Below are 23,442 nucleotides of genomic sequence, written 5' to 3'. Positions count from 1 at the left end.
TTACATTTTTCTGTGCAAGATCTACTACAAAATTTTTTCAAAACTTTTTACATTTTATTAACTGGAGTGGCATTAACATTTGATAGCAATGTGCTGCATGTTACCTGATGACTGAAAGCTGAATCTAAATCTTTTTGACTAATCAATTGTGATACCTAAACACTTGAGGTGTGTTTGTTTTACCATCTGCTTGAAATGCATGGAAAGCTGTCTTCTTTCTAAAGTGCTGCTAAATAATTTTGGCTTATTGTTCAGCAAAAACTTCACACACATTTAAAATATACGAGGAATGACATCTTGTCACTTGATCAGAAAGAAGAGACAGTTCATTTCGAATAAACCATGTGATATTTTGAGGTAACATTTTTTTTGCTGTTGTTTTTATGCATTGGTTTTCATGGAACAAAAATAAACTGTGGTTTGTTTTTTTCATTCCGGTAAAGATGACTTCTCAAGACTTTAAGGGGAAATTACAACAGATTGATTGCACTACATCTTAAAAAAGACCAGCCCACCAGCATACAGAGGAAGTTGGTTTGTTGCATGTGTGTTACTACAGGTTGCAGTGGTTTAAAACAGTTTTGTGCAAATGAGAATTAGGTCCATGTAACATTGTTACCAAAAATACATAATGACAGTTGAAAAATGAGTTTAGGAAACTTCTCTGTTCCTCTCTAAACTTGCATTTCCTATATCTGTAAACCTGCACTTCCTCCCATTTTATGAAAACGTTGTTTTTCATAAAATGTTCTGTCAAATACAATTTTACATTAAGTTATCATGCCTGATTTGAAGTAACCTAACAGTTTGTAGACCTTTTCGTACACAGAGTTGCTGGAGACTTGGCTCTGTGTTTGAACTACAGGCTTTTGTTTTCATCAGATTCTAGCCATGATAATACAGAGGTAGGCAGCAACTCTTGAGATAGAGGGAGGGAAGATGTGGGTGACTTTAGTGGTTATAAATAATTTATAAATGATTTCCTTTATGAGTGTGTAAGCAAACGATTAAGAAGATTACTTCATGGAGCATACAAGACACGAGAAACACATTTCCGTAAGTACCTCCTCATTAGTTAAGACTAAAAAATCCACTAGTCATTCAAATCTATGTTTAATATCTTTTTTTAAAGAAAATGCCTATATTTTTCTAGTGTACTGTAATTTAAGGAGAAAATTTATTTATTGCATAATTTAGTTGAGGATTGTATTTATTTAGTTTTGTCCCTCTTTAAAAGGAGAACAACTTTTTATTAACTTTTGACTTTTGACTGTGCTGCATGTGAGCTGAAGCCTGAAAGTTGAATCTGAATCTTTTTGACTGATCAGTTATAATACCTAAAAGCTTGAGTATCGGTGTGTTTGTTTTATTGTTTCATCATGAAGTGAGTGTTGTGAGTGAGCAGTGCAATGTTAGAGATGGCTTATTTTATCCGGTAAAAATTACTTCTCAAGAATTTAATGGGAAATTGCAACACTATGATCAGTCTTGTCTCAGGTTGACTGGCTCGCCAGCATTTAGAAGAAGTTTGAATTACTGGCTTTCATTTTCATCAGATTCCAACCATCACTTTGAGGAAGACATCAACTCTTGACACAGAGGGAGGGAACAATGGTAAGCTGTATAGTCAGCATACAGGCACCATCTTCAAGAACTCTGAAGAATCTGAATTAATGAGCTACAACAACATTTCAATTTAATTTGGGATTGATAAGGTATTTTTGAATTTGAATTGAATTAAAACAATATCATTTTCAATTTGTAAATATGCAAAATTTGAAAATTGGTTACATGTCTATTCTGATATGTCAGTTGTAGAAGGCATTAGTTGGCTTAAATGTATTTTTCTCCATGACCTAGCTCAGAGGTAAGATTATTTACTGAGTTTATCAGTCAAATTCAATGCAGTCGGCTCATTGCAGTCTTCCGCTTCACTTGATTACTATCAAAGCACTTCTAATAGCAACCTCAGTATGAGACTGACATTTTTAACAATTAAACTTTTATTTGGCTGTATTCTTAGTAAAAGAGGTTATGAAGCTAATTAGCTTCACTAAGGGGCTATTATTTTCAAAAGATATGCTTCCTCTGACAAACTAGCCTCGTTAGAGTTCCCACTATGATTTATTGAATATGACTGCCTACTTATAAATTCTCGTAGTAATATTTTCCTCTGTTGCAGGTGTTGGTGGACTTTTGGAATACTGCTGAACTCTGACCTCTACAGTCAGCAACCGGTAGTCTGAAGATGAATGTCGTACTCCTTCACTACAATTACACTGGGAAGCTGGGAAACCAGCAGATGACTCCCACTAATAATGTGGACTTTCAAAGAATCGTCTCCCTCATCGTTTCCCTCATCGTTGTGGAGAACCTCACCGTCCTGGTGGCCATATGGAGGAACCACAGGTTCCACAACCGGATGTACTTCTTCATTGGGAACCTGGCACTGTGTGATCTGCTGGCTGGAGTCTTCTACATGGTCAACTTGCTCCTCTCTGGGGATAAGACGTTTGATCTCTCACCGACTCTGTGGTTTATTAGAGAGGGCAGCACATTTGTAGCACTCAGTGCCTCCATCTTCAGTCTTTTGGCCATTGCCATAGAGAGACACCTGACTATGATCAAAATGAGACCTTATGATGCCAACAAGAACTACAGAGTGTTTCTGCTTATAGGGACCTCCTGGCTGATTGCTGTGATCCTGGGAGCTTTACCCATCTTGGGTTGGAACTGCATTGACAACCTCCCAGACTGTTCCACAGTCCTGTCTCTTTACAGCAAGAAATATGTAGCTTTCTACATCACAGTTTTCATAATCCTGCTTTTAGCCATGTCAGTCCTTTATGCTCGCATCTACATCCTGGTAAAATCCAGCAGCCGAAAGGTGAGTAAGCACAGCAACTCTGAGCACGCTATGTCCCTTCTGCGCACCGTCATTATTGTAGTTGGAGTCTTCATCGCCTGCTGGACACCCCTCTTCATCCTGCTCCTGGTGGATGTGGCGTCTGAGCAGCACTTTCCAGTCCTCTACCAGGCTGACTGGTTTATAGCACTGGCTGTGCTCAACTCGGCCATGAACCCAGTCATCTACACTCTGGTCAGTCGCGAGATGAGACGGGCCTTCCTGGCTCTGGTTTGTGGCGTTTGCTACAAGATGAAGACTTTTTGTGGACGGCGGTGGGAACAGGCAGTTCCGGGAGCCCAGGCAAATCTGGAAGAAATCATGGAGTAGCCAAAACAACCAAAACCAGAATGAACAGAGGGGTTTGGAGACAGACACACATCCCAGTGAGGTCTCACAGATGTCTGGAATTAGAGTACCCTCAGAAGGGGAATCGGGACCATGGAAAAGACTGAAAAAAAGGTGCAAGTTATCTAGAATTAGGAACAAGCTTTTTTTCCTTCTCTTGGTGGATGTGTCAGCACTGCCTAGACCTCTCCAAGCCCGACTGGTTTGCTGGACTTGCTGTGGTCAACCCTACACTTTGGTCAGGAAATTCAGATGGGAATTTTCTGGCACTTTTTTGTGGCATTTGCTGCAATTCTTTGGTTACTAACAAATGCTTCAACAGCATGAGCTTATCTAAAGTAGCCATATATGGTTTTTATATGAAAGCACATCTGCTACTTAGGGAAAATGTGTTTAAAAAATGCCAAAAGCTGCATCTGACACCAAAGGAAAAGAATCCTAGTCGTAGTAAACACAAGAGAGATTATACACATTCACAATTTTATTGCCAAACAGTCATACAGAATAATGACAAACCCATACAACTAAAAGATTAAACATCTGTAAACATCATTTGGACTCGTTTTTATTTCATACTTTTAAATATAGCTGTCCCGAAATAGTGTTTTTCTGTGACACCCTCTGTCATTAATGTATAACCCAGAAATAATGACACTTATAATACATATTAATAGTGAGGGAAAGAGACCAAGATAAAGTGAGAACACTAGTCTCAAGCAGCAACACGCAGCAGGGCAAAAACAACCTCCAGTGAACAGGCATGCCCCATTGAAGATCAGCTATTGCACACTGAAGGGAGAGAATGGGAGAGAAAAACACACCATTTGTACAAATTAAAGGCACATTTCAGTCAAGAGAAATCTGGAAAGACGCCATCAGTGTCCAAGCATTTTTAGTCGAGTAGTTTCTTTACATTGCAGAGCTAATAAGGTCTGTTACATTCAAGTATGAAGCTGTTTTCACCTTCAAAATTTTGTCCAATTTGCTTGTTTCTTTGTTGTTGTTTATTTTTATAGAAAATTTTGTACTGTTCCCTTTTGCAAGTCCTCAGGTTTGCTCAAATTTAGTCACAAACATTGCAGAAGTAAAAGATGTAAAGAAGTAAAAGTGTTTTATAGTATGCCAAAGGTCCATGACCAAACAGGTTGCTGTGTAGTTCCTGTACTATACACACCTTCTTGCAGCAAAACACAGGCACATTATATTACATTGCATCTGTCTTGTCAAACTCATTGAACACGTACTTGTTTTGGTACAACTCAAGTGGTCGAGTGCATTTCAAATACAATGCCCCATTCATTTGGTATCCATCAGAGTCCTGACAACAGTAAGAATGAAGCCATTTGAAAAAAAAGAGAGAGAAGAAATGAAAAACAGGCAGTTTCCAGAGCAGCTGCAGATCATTTCTACTAACCCTATCAAAATTTGGGTTTCTTTCTTCATGAAATAGTAAGATCTAACACTGAACTGTTTATAGGAGCAATTCTTTACAGATGGCATTAACTTTGATCTAAAATGAACAAATACTCAAACAAAAGCTACTCTTATGGCACCTAGTGGCTGAAGTATATATATGATTAGGCATAGGCTGGCTAGCATTACCAGAGAAAGTGAAGGCATAACTTCAGTTTCTGAAGCAGTTTTCAGAAACAACAATTGGGAAGCAACAAGCAACATATCTGACTGAAAGCTGGCTACCTTTACAACGTATGATTAATTGAATCCATTGTTATGGCAAAATAAAACATGGCAAAATTATTCTAGGCAATAATCACCTGAACAACTACTACTGAAGTTAGTGATGTTTTCTCTACTTTTTAAATCATACATATGGAAAAATGTTGTAGATGACATTATTAAAGCTTATTTTAGCAACTGACTGAATAATTCTTGCTTTCAGTTTAAAATAAAATAAATTGAAACATAGTATTTTCCTATATGTTGACAACACACCTTACCATTTTTCCCTATATATTTTTATGTTTACTAGAAGTCTGAATATAGTCCTGTTTTACTAAGACTAAAAATAGCAGTGGAATGAACTTATTAGATTTGGGGAATCTAGATTACTAACTATATCTTTACTAAATGAGCTATGAGTCAACAAGATTTTTCTGGTTTACCAGCTGTGGTTTTCATTTCTAAGTAATTACTGATTTTCTTTCCTCAAAACAAAACAAATTGAATTCATCAAATGCCTCAGATATTCTGCCAACACAGCATAATCTCTGTTTAATCAGCCTCTGTGGGAGAGTGAAGCAGTTCTGGTTGGAAATTAGGATCCTAGCTCTTCTTTCTTCATTAGAAGGGAGCCTAACTTTATTTCCGGTGATATAAACAATAAAAGGTTTTGTTGTGAATGTACTCCCTCTACTGCTTGAAAGTAAAAACACATCGCAATTTAAGTACAAGTATGTACATGGTTTTTACCACTCCTCTTTATCTAAAAAACAGAATATTTGGGAAGACATTTTTACCATAATATTTCATTTGATAAAAAAGATAAAATTCATTCATACTAAAACAAAACCAAGCTGTCTTTAAATTTGCTTCTGTCATTTTAGCACAATCTACAGACTTTTTGTGGAGTTTTTAAAACAATTGTAAGCTTAAATCACTTTTAGACCTAGCTGGCAGTTTTGAGTGAGCTAAACCTAAATATATAGGTCCAAATGAGGGCTATTTATAGATTTAACACTGACCAGCCCATGCCTAGTCATGATTAAAGATAAACACATTGAATCTATGCAACTGTATTTTCAAGTGCAAGTGAATAATCTGTTCTAACCTTAGTGGATGTAAAAACAACATTTCCATTAATGACACCTTGAAACAGTGATCACTCCTCTAGTACGACTGAAACAGAGCTCTGATTGTGCTATTCATTTGTGATCATTCAAGAAACAGAAACCCTTTTTAAAAAGTTCACCCAAAGAGCAAAGCGTGTTCATTTAAAATGGGAGGATATTAAACTGTATGAATCAAGCACCAAAAACTAATCACCGACGAAACACCTAAAAGAAGTCAGAGAAAACCAATTCAAAACAAACCACTGGTTGAAACAGCAGAAATATATATATATATATTTTTTAGTGTCAGCATACACAAGCACCTCCTTTCAAATAAAGGGGAATCAAGGTCTACGAACACGGCCACGAGAACAATTGATTTGAAGTCATGCGGCTGCAGTGACACAAGGAAATGCTTTATAATTATAAAAAAGGCTGATCTCTAAAGCCATTGACAGCAGTATGAAAAGATGTCCGTTGGCTCCCCGACACTGTGACAACACATTCGGCTTCAATCTCCAACAAAAGTAGCTTTCATATGGAGACTAATAAATCAAGCTGTCACACTAATGGTCAGTTTCAGGGCATTTTTTTTCCTATTAGAATTTATTTAAAAGAGCCTTTTCTGATTCTTCAACCACTGAGTCAACACTTTCAGTAGAAATATGGTTGTGCTTGACAGACAAAACTTAGTTTAGAGTTTTATTTTAAAATATTCTTCTCGCCTCTTTGAGGTTTTATTTGCACTTCATCTAAACTACAAGAACAATTTGTCGCTTTATTGTTTCTTTAAACACCAAATCAAAGTATTAAGTCCAAATGCACCAATTTTTCTTCTCAAAAATATAGCATTTCAGTCATCACAACAAAATAATAGCAATTCTATAAATAGTTTTCCTTAATCCTTAACAAATGTTGAGTACTCCAGTGACTCCAGTAAAGCAGGTCAGTGTTGAGCACATTGAGCCTTTTGTAGGTATCTTCCAGTTCCAGGAGAGGGCATTTAAAGGCCCTCTGCTTCCCATCAGGCATTTCAAGCATCACAATTTCCTTTCAACAGGTTGATGGAGACAGAGTTCACTCCCAGCTGAGACAATTGGCAAATTGTTGTCACGGTGATGGCCAATGAGGTGGCTAATGCTGTCAAATATATGATCTTTTGTCCGTACCTGTGAAACAAGAGAAAACAGATGTTAAGAATCAGTTTTGGTTTCACACTCTAAAACCAGCTTTTTATCCTGTTCTTACCGTCCCTTCAGGGTCCACAAGCAGTAAATGCTTGGCAAGTCCATTGTGCATACCAGTCAGAACGTAGGACCCTGGGTTGGTAGTGCTTGTGCGGACAAGAAAGTCCCCATCGCTCTTAAGCAGTTTCTCAGCATCACGGCGGCTCATTTTGCCATGGTACCACGTCTGACCTTCCAGCTCCTCTTGCGCGCGGGAAGCCAAAGATCGCACAAGGAGAGGGCTCGAGTTGTCAACAGAAGCTGCCTTCTGAAGGTTGGACACTTGAGTCTGGGACTGCCCTGGGGCCAGTGGCTGGGACTGGGACTGAATGGCTTCCTCAAAGGGCTCTAGTGCATGAGAGGAAAGGAAGAGTCACGACAGAGAAATGTAGTTCATAAGATTGTAAAAATATTTCCGTATTTGATTGGGTTGCATCATTTACGGGAAGTAGGCTGGCCAATCTGGGAAGGTTCACCACTGTTCCATGTATATCCATTAGTAGATAATAGCTCTCAGTGCAGTTTACTGGAGTCCCAAAGTCTGAGAAATGGCTTGGTAACCATTTGTCGTCAGAGAGAAGTTTGCGGTTTCCAGTGTGTTGACTGAGATTTAACTTAACTTCCCAAAAATTGTGTTGAAACAAAGTTCATTCATAATTTTACAAGGAGGGCGATTATATTTTTCACATAAGGTCACAGTGGTTAGGAGAGGGTTTTAATTAGTTTTTACAATTTGCTCAGACTATCTTGGCTTTTTGTTGAAATCTGATTAATGATGAAAGAGCAGAAACAGAAGAAATCAGGATGGGAACAAATACTTTCTCATATGACGATATGAAATCAGTAGTCAAGTCAAATTGGGGGTTAAAAGAAGGAAAGAATAAAGCCATACACCAACATCAATACTGTTATCTTCTTATCTTTTTGCTGACATGATGTAATTAAATAAGACATGCATAAAGAGGAAAAGCTGTGAACCGCTGTAATTATTTTAATTACAGCAACCTCTGCATTTAATTGCACCTCTGGTAAAGATGTTTAAAGAGCCTTAAAATAAATGTACCTTTTATTAGAGATACATAACAATTAATAATGACCCATCTTTTTATTCAAGTATATTCACTGAGGTAGTCAAGTCTCACATTAAGAAACAAAAATTTTTTTAATCTAACTTTTTTACAAAATCCTGCTGAAAAGGCTGAATTTTCATTTTACTAGTAGATTAAAACAAGATTTTATTTAAATGCTCTGATGTCTCGGACTGTCCATGTACTATATGAAAGTTTCCAGGGCCTTTATAAGAGAAACAGGCCTACAGAAACAGTAGTACCAATACCTGTGTAATAGCACAGTTTTATAAAGCAAAAAACTTTATACATAATTAGATGATTTTGGCTTTAATTAGGTTTGAAAGTTACTGATAACAGTTCTCATATCATACATAGATCTAAATCCATCAGCAAAACTGTAGAAGCAATATAAAACACTGTTAAGTATTTGTTGTGGTCTCCAAACCACAACAAATTCAGTAACTTGGACCTATAAGTTACTAAATTATATGTAGGGCTCAGTTTTTGACTGCATTCACACAACTGCAAGGAAAATAGCTCAAACTACAGAACTTTGATGAGAGCTTTTAAGTTGTAAGGTCTTTGTATTTTTAATCAACAATTAAACTAATCTCTTCCAAAAATATTTGGTCTAAAAGTTTTGTCTTTTCACAGTATTCCAAGTTAAAATCTTCTAATTCTATTATGCAAAGCAACTATCTACAGTAACTAAACATTAAATAGAAATTAATCAAGTCTTACTCATGTCAAACAGGTCCTTCTGGGGGCTCTCTTTGCCTGCCTCTACTATGCCCTTTGTGGCATTTTCTGCTTCTGCCTGGAGAGCTGCAAGCACCTGGGCATCAATCTGCTGGGTGTTCACATACATGGGCATCTCCGCTGCTTTTGGCATCTGACCTTTATTCTCTGGCAGACTGCCGATATCAAAAGATCCTGAATATTGAAAGAAACAAAGCCAAAGTCAGCCTGCTGAATTGACAACATGGTCCAGGAGTAAATATGTGCCTACTGTACTGGAGTGTTTGGTGGTTCCTACCCTGCTGCAGGAAGATGGCTTTCCTTTCATCAGCCCAGTTTTCACAATGCCGTCCCTGGTAGTACGTCTGATCCACCGAGCCCGGACCAGTCTGATCAAACGCACAAGCAGTGAATTTATTTCTCAACAAATTATGCTGAATCTAGGATTGAACAGCTTTAGAAGCATGCGGTTTTAACTATCATTCGGCTAACATCCAGATAAAGGATAAAGTTATCGCAAGTAATCAAATCATTTAGAGTATACAGTTGTTTGGAGAGTAAACATCGTCACACCTAAATGTTTCAGATCATAGAATACATTTTAATATCAATCAATAATAACCTGAATAAATACAGAAAAACTCATTTAAAATGATGATATCTTTAATAAGAGGAAGTATGTATATTTGCCCTTGTTAAATTATGCATTAAATGTGAATAGCCCTTTATTATTGAAAGCTGAGAACTGACTAGGACAAAATGTCACACATGGAAACGTTCCAAGACAAAATGTTGAAATGTTTTAGAAAGTGTGTGTCCCCTTATGTCACATAGAACACAACAATGTTTTTGGGGGAAAGATTGTACTGACAGTCAAACATTTTGACTGAGACGTTTTTCAGCATCAAGAACTGTCATTGTAACTGTAATTTGTGCTTTCCAACAAAATGCTAAAGAAGAATATCCTGCCATCAGTTTGTGACCTTAAGCTTGAGGACAGTTGGGTTAAGCAGTACTTTAATGATATAATATCGACACATCTGCATTTCTACCTCTGAATGAAACATTATCAAATGGCCTAGTCAAAGTCTTTACTTGAGTGCGATTGAGATGCACTGGTGTGAACATAAACATTCCGTTTAGTCTTGAAAACCTTCAAACATGACTAATTTAAAACAAAAATTCCAAATAAATTTTTATAGCAATGTGAAAGACATTGCTGGCAGCTGTTGCCCCCAACAACAACACAATAATCAGATACTAGGTTTAGAGGGCAAATACAATAAACCTTAGTTTCACATAAAATAAGGTTGGTTTGGATAGCTTTTTCTCCCAGATAAATTAAATCTTAATATGACAACTGCATTTTGTGTTGATTAAAGTTATCCTTGTCTGATATGACATTCTGTAACAGTCTGAAACATTTAAGTCAACTAAAAACACACAGACAGAATATTTTTAATGGCATTGTAGTCTCAAGTCAATGACATATAAAGACAAAAAGGATGCTATAATCTTAGCAATTTTTTTAAATGAGGTGCTGATTTATTTTTTTAAGACACATGATTGTTTAATGGTGCTTTTGAATATACCAGGTTATTAAACTTCTACCTGGCCTCCTTCAGATGCAGCATTCTGATTCGTCAGTCGAGTATCAATAAAGCCTCCTTGGGGTGGCATTTTGCCGGGGATGTTGTTATAATAAGGATGTTCTGTTGACTCCTCTTCTTCCTCTGTCCATGCCAACTCCTCCATGTTTAATACTCTGAAAAAAAGCAATAAACATGGAAAACCATTAAATATATATGTAAAGCATAACCTTTAAAAACTCTTCAACAGCTGAAATTGAACAATCAACAGAGCTGTTTCTTCTTAAAAATTATGGTTTCTCCTCTGTATGTTCTTAAGAAATTCTTAAGAAAAGTTTATTCACCATAATGTTAACATTGAATTCATATGAAGCTTACAATTTCTAATTCAATCTTATTTAAATATTTTCAGTGTTTTGTTATTTTTGAAGACACCAATTTCACCTTTCAAATCACAAAACAATGCTTGTTTGGCTCACCTACAGAAGCTCTTGTTCAAAATTTGTACTTATGCTGAATCTAGGATTGAACAGCTTGCATTTACCAAACAACTGAAGAATCCTACAATAAATGTGGGCTTTTCAGAACATCTTTTTGCTTTAAAGACTATGTTTATTTTATTTATAAAAATGCTAAAAAATAAAAGTATGTTTAGTAAGTTGCTTGCCTTTTTAACTTTTATTATTATAGGATCAGCGTAAGTTTTATTTGAAACAGTCTAACATCTAGAAAGTAGTGAAATAGCTCTGTCCATTTATTCCATCTATTTGACAATGGAAATTTTAAAATCAAAACAAAGACAAAGCAGGTCAATTAAATCTAAATCAGTGTACAAGCATTTATAAAATAATGGAAGATTAAAAAAGGCTAGGAAAAAAAAACATCTTTCAAATATCCATTTACTTTATTCTAAATATATCCATATTTTTTTCAGACTTTTTGAGACCTGTATAAGAACAATTCAAATATTGATATTGGACTTCTTACCTGTCATGGACTGAGGACATCTTGCTTGAGGGACACTGCAGGTACTGCTGGAAGCGAAGGTCAAACGCCTGGCCGATGGTGCTGATAACATCCTGAGCGAGCCCGTCAGAGCATTCAAGGATGTGACATGCTGAGAAGGGTCAGATTACAGCAGTAAAGAACATGCTGCACATTAGACCATTTTATGAATGTCAGAGAAATGCATCCTCACCTCTTCTGTTGACCGGGTCCTTTGCTACATAGGCAACATAATCCGTTGTATCCTACAAGAATAAAATATAACTTGGTAAATTTAACTGATATTATACTGCTAATACATTGAAATAGGTAAATCTCATGTAGTAAGTTGTATTTGACAGAGTGAGGTAATTTGCATTAAATCACAGATATTGACTCTCTTTAAAACATCTATGTTGGTAAACTGAAAATTAATGCTGGCAGTACTTACAGGGTCTCCACCTGATGCAAAAGAGATAGACTGCATGTGATGGTTGGCAATGATCTGACAAAAAAAAATACATTCGTAAACTGAATATTTTGTACACACACAAATCGTCGTGAAATAAAGTTTAAAAGTCCAAAATTAACTCACCCATAATGAGTTAATTTTGGACATAATTGGGGAATGTTGGAGACTGACCTGTTTGCAGTCGGGGGTCATTAGGTTGAGGCTACTAGTGGAGATATTCAGGTTGATGGACATGCCAGCAAACTGGAGATTACTCTTGCCCAAAATGTTGGACAGAGCTTTGGATGGTGGCTAAAAGGAGCAGGGGAAGAAATAGAGTAACAAGAAAAAAAAAATAGTTTCATGCAAACTAGAAAAAAAAAATCCAAACTTAAATCAACTTACAGATTTCTGACCCCAATCTTAAACTTTTAAGAAACTAAAAACAACACCAGGGAAAATCTCCAGTCTGAATCTGATACCAAATATAACTTTCATCCTGTTTAAAAGAAGGTTTTTAAAGGGGAGTGGGCAGATAAAAAAGGCCAAAGTTATTTAAGATTCTCTGTATTAAGCCGATGTCACCATCATCTGTTTGTCACACATCCACAGGAACATCATCTAATATCAGAACCTCCATTCAGAGAAATTAGATGGTACTCATTCTGTTTTTGTTATATCCTCTTTTCTGACATTTGAGGAAGCTTTAGAGAGCAGAATAATGCTTCACATTAAGGCCCACAAACAGAATCCACTCACACACACTGCAGCTCAGCCTCCTGATCACAGATATTGTGAACTACATGAGTCACTAAGCACTGTGCAGTGTGCAATACATCGTGGGCTGAAGCTACGCCCACGCAGACATAGCGCCATTCGTCTTCATCTCCCTTCTCTGCCTCATTTCACATACAGGAAGGTAAAAGGGAGTGGGGGGGCAAAACATACAGAGGGGTTCTATAAATAGACCACAGAAGGGTAAATGAATATCTAATGTCCTTTACTCTTCAAACTACTGAGCAGTTCGCATATATTCTTCTGGGATCTGGACGGTGTTTGCGGTTGTCGGCATACCTTTCTTTTCCGCAGCGCTCCTTTGGTCCCAGGAACTGCTTCACACACCAGGCTGATAGCTTCCCTACAGGGAGGGTAAGAGGACAACCATGTTCAGAGTCATCAGCAATAACATGGATTGTATTCCCATTGTTACTTCAGTTTAATACTTACTGAAAATCAGTTACTATAATTGTGCTTGTCATCTAAAACAGATGGTTTTTCTTTTTGGTTTTTTAGATTATTAGTCTAAATCTGCTTTAAAAACATTCAATATTTCTAACATTAATATACAGCTACAATAGTGAATGAATAAATCATTAAGTAATAGAGTAGCTTTTTTAGTTTGTGAAGACAGATATTCCAACACTGTATAAAAAAATAATTTAAAAAACAAAAGTCATTATGAAAGAGGTGATGCAACAATACATTTCCTGTAAGTTTTTAGCAAAGATATTTTTTCCTCCAATGTAGTGCTGCCTACATTAAAAGGACCATGTTTTAATGTGTCATTTGAATGGATAGTTATTTTTCCCATTAAGTTTGAAGATAGTTAACTTTTTGCATATGACTGTTTTATTATGCAGATTAAAATGTGTTTGCGTTAATACTTGTTCATCTTCTAAATACCTATGCTTCAGACAAGTATTACATTGTGCTTCTCCACTAGGAAAAAAAAATTGTTCACTTTGCTAGAAATGATAAAGAAATGGAATTATGTTTCAGACTTTCGCACACTTTTGAGCGAGTAAGGATTCATGCACAGAAGACAAGCACACAAATTAAAAAGTGATTAACAAAAGGACTAATTTAATTTAAAATGTGCACAATTCAAAAATAAGAGACTTATCTTTCTGATAAATCTAATAATAGATATGTACTTTATTCTTCTGTAACTTATGTTTTTGTTTTTTTTTGCCTGACATTCTGAACAAAAGAAAGGTTAATCATGTGACACAGTGGGGCTACAGCGACATAGCTTTCCAAGCTTATAATGCCAAGCTCAGGAAGTCATGCAGAAAAGTGGACAAGACATAAATTAATTCCCATCAGGCTTTGTTTCACTGCACATCGGTTACAAACTTCAAACATACTCATGGAGTCACAGAAACCTCCAAGTGAACAAATAATTAAAAGAGTTTACATCAATAAAAATTATTGCTTTACCTGTTTAATGGACAATGATTTGAATGTTTTCTTGCTTAGATACACTAGAAAGAAGCCATCTTCATCAAAAACATGGCATCACGCAGGAATTTTGCAGCGTTTTATTACACACACCTTTGATGAATCAATAATTTTTAATGTTTTACAATGACACATATAATTAGATTTTCTAACTTGTGCAACTCTTATTAAAATGGGTTTAATTGTCTCTGTATTGTATTTTGCTTGCTACTTTTTTTGGAGGGAGGAGCGCTCATTTGGACTCTGACACAATAGAGCCACTGAGTCATTGTCAGGGTCTGAGTCACTTTAATCAGTGTGTCATTGCTGCAATATACACACACAGACTGAAAAATGGGCTTACAGAAGAAGAGGAGCTTCCGTCATTTGTTAATCAACTAACCAAGTAATTGATCTTTTCTTTTTTAAGGTTAAACAGTGAAATATTCCATGATTTTATCTTTTGTATACAGCAATATTTAAATCTAACTTTATGCACATTTGCATTTTCCATTCACTCACAACAGAATCAACCCCTACATCATTATACTTTAGTTCATTTTAGCTTTGTAGCAAAATGTTAAACATGTCTGTCTATTGCCAATTTGTTATGTTAATGTTTTGTATGAAGACATAGATGAACATTTGAATTGTAAACATTTTGTTTGTGTTTTTTTTTTCCACAATACAAGTTTTATATTCCAACTTTGCATTAAGGGATCTCTACTCAGTGTAGGAACTTTTACTGTTCCTACAATGAGGAGAGCATGCTAGATTGTGAGAACGTTATCATTAAATGTAATTGAAATGCTTTAAAAACAACTTTAAAGATTGTGGAATCAGAAGCTGTGAATCAGCATATTCAGCAAGCTCTGGCACATGGTTCAATTTTTTATTTTTTTTTAACAAACTGGACATGCAGAGACGTAATTCAGCAAAAAATGTTTGTGAAACAAAAATTCTGTTTTGTCTTTAAACTGTTGAGCTGTGACTGTGACCTGGGCAGTGAGCCATATTGTCTATATCAAAAACAATCAGTAGTCCCAAATATATTTACATTTATTTTATTTATTTGAGATACTGACACCAGGAAATATTACGAGACAGCCATATGTTTTAATAATAATTAAAGAAAGCAACCTTATATCCAAATGAAAAAAACTGTGTAATATTAAAAGCAACAAGCAATAAAATCCAAGAATTTGAATGAAGAAAACCACACCATGTTTGAACATACCTTGTTATTTGTGACCTTGTAGTGAAATCCAAGGATCTCATCGATCGTAGGACTTCTATGCAGCCCAGATACTGCAAAGAATCAAGAATGAAATCTTTGAGACAAACTATACATGACATGTGTTATATATAACACATGTATATTGTACATGTGTTTTATGTACAATATACAACATATTTGGTCAGGGAACAAAGATCAAAGTCACCACAGTCCTGTTGTGGATTCATAATTATTGTATTAAAAATTTTAGTATTAGGTATTATGGGGCTTGAAAAGTAGACAAAACTGGACAGGTGTTAAATGTGAAGTAGTTGCATCCTTCTGAGCTTGTGTATCAGTGTTGTATGAGATGCATGCAGGCAGCTCAAAGTTAAATGTATCAGTTTTATTCCTTGCTGGTGTCTTAGGGTGTATAGCTGTGTTTTCATAAACATGTTCATGCCATACTTTCCAGCTCTTCGGGTTACTTTAAGATAAAAAATCCAGAATTCTCCAAACTCAGTTTTCCAGAGTCCTACGTCCCTTACTTTTGATTTAAATATGAAAACATGAAAGTTCATTAAGAAGCTATTGCAGATATTTCTACAAGCAGATTTTAAATATGGAAGCTTAAAAAGCAAAAAGAAAGAACACGGGGAGTGAAAAAACACATGCAGGACATGTGGAGGGAAGGAAGGAGTAAAGAAAGGAAGGACAGAAGGAACGAAGGAAGGAAAGATAACAAAAAGTAATGTCAGTGCTTTATCTCTTCATAAATATCAGTGTGTCTTGCAATGAAGTCAAGTCACAGTACACGAGAGCTACTCGTATTACAGACATCTCACGCTTGAATAATACTGCACCAACCAGGACCATTTTGTGCTGACAAATTCTTATCATTTAGCAGAATCATATTCTTAATTTGGCATCCAAGAACCTTAATGTTGCCCCTACTGTTTCATAACTATAAACATATTAAAACCATAAATTGCAGACGACTTCTCCATTCTCCAGGGTGCATTTAGCAACTTTTGGCAACCAAACACGTTCTATGTCACAGTGACATTTGCAGACTGACAGCGTTATCTATTTTCAGTACAACGGATATGAAGAGCTCACTTCCACAAGCCCAAAAATATATCAAACTGTTCTAAAATTGGAAGAGAAGACTTATTCTGAGCACAGCATTGAAACATTTCTTCTCTGCTGTTTCCCGTAGGGTATAAATGTTTCATAAAAACGATTCCTCTTCACCACAAAATGGGAAAGACTGGTGAACATGCTGTTCAGATGAGGCAGATGTGTATTAATCTTCATACATCTAGAATTGGAAACAAAAACTTGGTTCTTCCCAAATTGTGCCCATATTTATAGAGCAATAACTAAAAAGCTTAAAACAATTAGAACTGCAACATGCAGAAATACACAAGGACTTGCAATCTCCAAGTCTCCATAAAAACTATTAGAAATTATCAATAAACAAACTGGTTGCTTTACTATGAGTCATCCCTCTGGTTTTGAATGCTGTGCAGCTGGAAAGACAATTCTTATGATGCGCAACTGTGGCAACCAGTTTTTACAACCAGGAGCTGCTGATTAGCATCTCAAAAGCTCAGATTATACTTGAACTGTATGAGTTTAAAAAGAGGCTTCAAGGATGCAGAGCAGGACCAAAGAACAGAGAAAGAAGGAGGAAGTTCAAATCTTTTCTTCAATCAATCATAAAAGTCAAGAATAATATCCAAGACTCCACCGTCCCCAAGATCGGCCTTCAAAACATACGATCAGAGAGAGACTTAAAAAGTGGCAGCAAAAAGAAAATGAGGTGGATTAGCAGTTCTTGCCAACAAGTGATGGTGTCATCTAGGACATGTTACTGTGGAATATTGTCTCTCCTGCCAGGATATTGAGCTTGTTAGTACGTCCTGCAGGACTCATTACTACTAGAGACCCTCCCTGTCCACTTCATCGCCATCTGCAATAACTCTTTAATTTCCCTTTGGGATACATAAAGTATTTTTGAACTAAAAAAAAAAATGTATCTCATCCCACTGCCATCTCAGTCCCCTTACCCAAACCCAAAATAAATCCAGTGGAATGAGCTAAAGAGAAGAATGTAACAGAGAGGATCAAGGATTGTGGATGATCTATAAAAAATGTGCAACATTACAAAATGTTTTATGAGAAGACTACTGCTGTCCTGTTGGCAAAGAGCGATTGTAAATATTAAAACCAAGGGTGCCAATAATTGTGGAGAAAACAAATCTAATCTAATGGATTCCAGATGCATCAGCAGACAATCCACCACCAGGACCCAAAGAAGAAGTAAATGTGGAACCTTTTTACATCTTCTTCATGACATTCACGACTTAAATGTGGAACCTATGCATGTGGTAGTATGTTTACTTTGGGGAATATGTGTTGGTCTCTGAACGCTGTCCAGAGACCGGAGGGACTTCTCTATGATCGGGCCAAGATTTTGTCATGATTCGGTTGTGCTGACTAGGCTGCAGTTTGTCATAAAATCTTCACTGTTCAACCGAAGTCCGGCCTGCAGAACTTTATTCCCAAAGCATTACCACACCACCATCTTGAAGACAGTGACAGAATATACCACCCAGGGATTAACAGGATTAATAGACATGCCAAGCATCAAAACACCGAGCATGACAATGTGTGAAAATGAGCAGTATGAGATTAGCTGCTTAATATTTTTAAAAATATGATTCCACAAGGTTGAATAATAGGGCTTCTTAGTCAGTCTAATAAATTCAACCGGAAGTTAACTTAGGACACGTCTAGAGCTTATCCAGCCCATCGCCAAATGACCGCAAACCTTCAAGGTTGGGTGGAAGGTAGGGGTTGACATTTATTGCAGTGCTTACCGTTTTCATAATTTGTTTTATTCTCATAATAAGAATTTGGACATATTATGACAATGATTAATTCCAAAAGTTGATGTATGAAAACTGCCAAAAATTGACTGTATTGTCAGAGTTGTCTTTAGTATTTTTTCCACTGTGTGTCCCATGAGAGCATCAATGAACAGTAAACCAAAAAACATGATTAAATGCATTTTCTGCATGCATGTTGGTGATAAAAATTATACTTCTTTATAGTGTTCAGAACTGGTGTTCTCTGTAGGTCTATTTCAAATGGTATGGTGTTAAAGAGAAGTATTTGTGTTTGTGGGGCTGTGATTGCTATGTCATGCTGTCAAAAATAAACAGTTATCTAAAAAGACATAGTTTTATCATCACATATATCATTATCACAATAGTACCACAAATGATAACAGAATTTTACTTCCAATAAGAAAAAAAAAAACTAGTACCATTTCATGTTGACTTTCTCTTTTATTATTATTATTATTATTATTATTATTATTATTATTATTTATTTTTATTAACAAACAGCAACAAAAGGAGAAGGAAAGTGAGGGTAAACAATGTCACAGTGAGTCAATGCCCTCTCTAGTGTAATGGTGCATGATGTATGAGGGTTGACCACATGACGCTAATTAAAAGTGCTGTGAGCAGAAACACCACGCTGAACTCGATAGATGCAGGACATAAACTGACAGGAAGAGCTGGGGGTTGGGGGAGTCAGACCCATTTCCCCTGTCACAGCAGCATTGACTGGACCAAAATAAGTGCTGTCTGCCTTGAAGCAGTTAATGGAAAGCCAAGCTGGTCAAACAGACTGCAGGCTTTATTCAGAAAAGTTGTAGTAGGTGTCATATGATGTTAGTCATCTTGTATAACTTGATTTGGTATATAGCATGTCTCACTGGGTGTGTTTATCCCTTCCTAAGAGCTAAAGAAGTGCTTTGTTAAATCTACTGCATGAATAAAAGATCATTTTATTCAATTAAACTATAAAACTTAATGGTTTCAGTGAAAATGGTTTCTATCCCATTACCCCATATCTGTCTTTCCTTGAAGAGTCGGGTCTCGGCATCATCACTGTGTGTTAGTGACTCATTGCTAGTATGATGACATTTGCAGCTCTTCTACTTGTGCACCAACTTAAATGATGCATGATGGCTGAATAACATTAGGGAGAGATAACAGCTGCAATGAGACAAACACACCATGAGTCTCTTCCCGTTCAGCCGTTTTCAGGGAGCTAACACAGCCATGGAGCTCGGAGAGGTGCACGATGTACAGAAATAACACATCACCATGGTTACAAAAGCATAACGCTGTAGCTTCACATACATCAGACAGGAGAATACCAGATAAACCATGGTTTAAAGCCTGTTTTTTCATGTTGCCATCGTGAGCTTTGTCTCTACTTTTCCACCAGTGTTGACCTTCTGCATTTCCTGAATTATTCAATGTCTGTTTTCTGATTGCTCAACCTTCAGCAGTAGCCAGCTCACACACACCCACTCAAGGGCATGTTGTGATGCACAACTGCATTCTCACTCTCTAATCCCCATCGGAGGTAGCTAATCTCTTCCCATTGAAAAAAAAAGAGAAAGAAAGAGAATGAGAGGGAAAGTCCACCAACCTTCACAACGTATGTGACTCCTGGGCCAGATATCTTCTCATTCGAGTGCAGCCATCCTCTGGAGGGCTTGCTCACCAGTCCACCACCCCCACCTGGATTCCAATCGTCTCCTCTAGGCTGGAGATCGTCCAGTTTGCTCTTCTTGCTCATGTTGACAGCTGTCTCCAACTGTGTGCAGGGGGTTGAATGGGAGCTGCACTGAGACCCTCCCACACCAGAGACGGCTGTTGCTGCTGCTGCCGCCGCCACGCTGCTGGGGCTGGAGCCCGCACCCCCACCCCCTTGCAGCTTGGACACGGCCAGGTCCTTGACGGCCGAGGGTAGACCCTTGATGCCAAGCAGGCTGCCCGAGTTGCTGAATTTCAGGCCGGAGACCTTGTTGATGAGGGTGCAGAGGGTGGTGCCTCCATCCTCCAGATGCTCTGAGCCGTGGCTGGTTGTGTTGCTGGAAGGGATGGCAGCGGTGGATGAGGGCTGGACCTCACTTGGGGGTGCGAAGGATGTCTCGGCAGCAGACTGGGAGGAGGCCGAGACCTTGGGGTTCATGGACAGGCCGTGGAGAAGCTCATCGACAGATGTTACTGACTCATTCCTGAAGCGGTTATACTTGGTACGGTGAAGCATACCCTTCCCTCTATAGCTCGCTCCTCTTCTCTCCACCAACCAACCAACACACACAGCCTGCCTCCTTCACAGGCGTGCAGGCAGACGTGGCCGAACCGCGCTGATAACCCTCTCCTGTAACATAGCAGCAGTAGCACAGGCAGCGAACGCCTCTCAGCAATCACAGGCCACCTGACTGTAATTTTTTTTTTCCTCTCTGTTGAGTTTACAGTGGCGGTTCAATGTGCAGAGCTGTTGCTGTCACCAAAGTCCAATCGTTTCTCAATAAAATCCAGAGCAGAAATACAATCCGTTAGAGACCAAATCTGTGGACACACAACACTGTAGCACAAGAAGTCGAGGATAAAAAAAAAAAACAACCCTGCCAGTTTTTGGGGTGCAGTTTTTCAAGCTGCGACGCTTCTGCTTTTTCTTCTTAGAGCTGCTTCTCAAAAAGAAAAAAAAAATAAATCCCCAAAACTGGAACAGAAAAGAGATGAATGTCGCTGATGATCACGGACACTGCAAGGAAAGAGCAAATACTCTCTGCTGGCTGCTGCCTGCCGGCTCAGAGCTGAAGCATGACTCACTGATCTGAGAAAACCTTCTCAACAAAAGGCTTGCTGAACACCGCAAATCACTTCCTGTTGGAGGGAGAGGAAAAAAACTCCCACTAACAGCACACTAGAACCAATCAGTTTTTAAATTCCCTAGACTCATATTTATTCCCTGCAACACCTTGCGTTCTCATTTGCTTCTCAGAGGACAGTAAATGAAGATTGGAGGGGAACGGGGGGTGTAATGATCATACTTGGCAAAAAATGAATAAAAAAAAAATCTGCATTAAATCAGATCTTGAAACAGCAGGAAATTCATAGAGAAAAAATATGCAAGGATATTACCTCACAAATTAATCAGAAATATGAGCAACTTTTAATAAAAATTCCAAAATAAAAACTTATTTTAAATAAAAAAAAATAAGTAACTAAAAAGAAAAATGCAGTAATAAGCTGGCATGGCTGGAAATATATTTAAATATATTGCCCATGTTATTTTATAAGAGCAGCGAAACATAAAGCAGACACCAAGCCCGGAGAGAAGCTTCGCACAAACTAAAATCTATCAAATAATCTGTATTAACCGTCTCTCAAACATATTTAAATTTAAACTGAGTAAAGAGAAAAAAAATGATTTAGCTTAAATTTTCCAAAATAAAATATTTATAATTTTAACTTAAATGTGGCCAAAAAATCCACAAAGAAAACCAAACATGAATTACAAAATAATTTGTTTTGACTTCTAGAAAGATGGCAAAAAATCAGGAAAATGCCCAGCAACTGGTTCTGTCTGAATGAAATTAATGAAATGATTAAAAGAAGCAAATAAAATAAATAAATAAAGCAGAGACTGACATTTTTCTCAGGTGAATACGACAAAACGATCAAACAAAAAGCTCAAGAAAGCCAGTAAGAAACGCAGCAGTACAGCATCATTGTCTCCCCCAGTCAGCAGAAAGCACACATCTGTATAAAATGTCCTCAGCAGCATTTAGCAAAGCTGAAATACTGACACTCATTCATAAGCAGCTTCCGCTCTCACTGTACTGCAGATTTCGCACTGCAGTCCTTCCCAATATCTCTGTTTCCTGCCTGGCAAGAGAGAAGAAAAAAAAAAAGAGCACGTCTGCCTTTTCTCCTTAGAAACAAAGGCAAACATAAAGGCAGGGATGATGAGGCAGGTCCTCGTATATCGCAAGAAGAGGAAAGAGAGAAAGAGAAAAAGGAAGCCACGGGCTAAAAAACCCCACATGCAATATTTAGTCTTTTATGTGAATGAAATAACGGGCAGGCATACCAGTGTTTCTGTGAATGGAAGCAAGGCCTTTCTGCCTCTGCAAGGCAATCCCTTGGGATGGCATGGTCTTATCCAATGAGGAGCCAGCTGGATGACTCATTCAGGGGAGGCTTGCAGAATAGTGGAAGAAACCATTCCAGACAGCCGTTTGTGTTCTGCCTCTTCTCAGCAACCTCTTAGAAATGTGGTAAACAATAATGAGGGTGAAATGTTTGCAAAGCATTATTCCTCTGCGGTCTCATAAAAGAACAAAGTACAAGAAATGAGTTCAAAATATTAAACAGAAGAAACACTGCCACCCCTATGTGTTGAACTGCCTTCATTATCACCTTTTTTCCTTCACATTCATGTCAACAGTTACCACCTACACATTTAATTACTAATTTACTGTTTATATGCTAAAGGAGATACATACACTATACTGCAAATGTATTTTGAGCTGAAAAACAACTGTAGACTGAATTTATTTAAACTGAAGTAGACACTATGTAATTGGATATGAATTATATATATGTCCTGTCTTTATTGTGAATGGGTGCTATGTAATTCATAAATGGAACATTGTATTCCAACTGTAAGGTATGCTTAGAAATTTTTGACAGCAAACATATAAAAATATCCCAGTGGAAAATAAATATAAAAAAAAACAAAGTGGCACCAAAAAGTGCCAAAATGAATATGATGAATAAAGCAAAAAAAAAAAATGTAGTGAATATCCCTTCATTTTGCATCGCTATTTCAGGAAAATCAATTTGGAATAATGCAAGGACATTTTCAGTGGTGGTTCACATGTATGTATTCTGTGTGGACCTAATCTGAATGGCTCAAAAAAAGAAAAGTAGCAAAGTAATAATTTTGTAGTGGCTTATTTAAAGTCACTAGGCCACCAAACAAGCCATTTGTGATTTTTAAAAACCACAATTCTGACAAGAAG

At 37.2% G+C, this 23,442-nt stretch overlaps 2 protein-coding genes across 2 annotated transcripts; one reads left to right on the top strand and one right to left on the bottom strand.

The window, feature by feature from the left end:
• Nucleotides 1-646: 646 nt before the first annotated feature.
• s1pr3b (sphingosine-1-phosphate receptor 3b) lies at nt 647-3,805 on the top strand. The gene is made up of 3 exons (XM_032569282.1): nt 647-1,056; nt 1,557-1,614; nt 2,183-3,805. Exon 3 carries the CDS (start codon nt 2,249-2,251, stop codon nt 3,233-3,235), a length of 987 nt encoding a protein of 328 aa, XP_032425173.1. The 5' UTR covers nt 647-1,056; nt 1,557-1,614; nt 2,183-2,248; the 3' UTR covers nt 3,236-3,805.
• Nucleotides 3,722-21,595, bottom strand: shc3 (SHC (Src homology 2 domain containing) transforming protein 3). The gene is made up of 12 exons (XM_032569281.1): nt 20,052-21,595; nt 15,558-15,628; nt 13,175-13,238; nt 12,293-12,412; nt 12,101-12,154; nt 11,864-11,915; nt 11,653-11,782; nt 10,688-10,841; nt 9,375-9,465; nt 9,080-9,271; nt 7,291-7,616; nt 3,722-7,211 (listed from the first exon to the last, which is right to left on the bottom strand). The coding sequence occupies exons 1-12, from the start codon at nt 20,673-20,675 to the stop codon at nt 7,083-7,085; spliced, it is 2,007 nt and encodes a 668-aa protein (XP_032425172.1). The 5' UTR covers nt 20,676-21,595; the 3' UTR covers nt 3,722-7,082.
• Between the last annotated feature and the right edge of the window lie 1,847 nt (nt 21,596-23,442).

Source organism: Xiphophorus hellerii, chromosome 8 (genome assembly GCF_003331165.1).
Source record: "Xiphophorus hellerii strain 12219 chromosome 8, Xiphophorus_hellerii-4.1, whole genome shotgun sequence".
Taxonomy (NCBI): Eukaryota; Metazoa; Chordata; class Actinopteri; order Cyprinodontiformes; family Poeciliidae; genus Xiphophorus; species Xiphophorus hellerii.
Note: the sequence above shows the minus strand (reverse complement) of the source record. Positions and strands in the feature narration are given on the sequence as shown.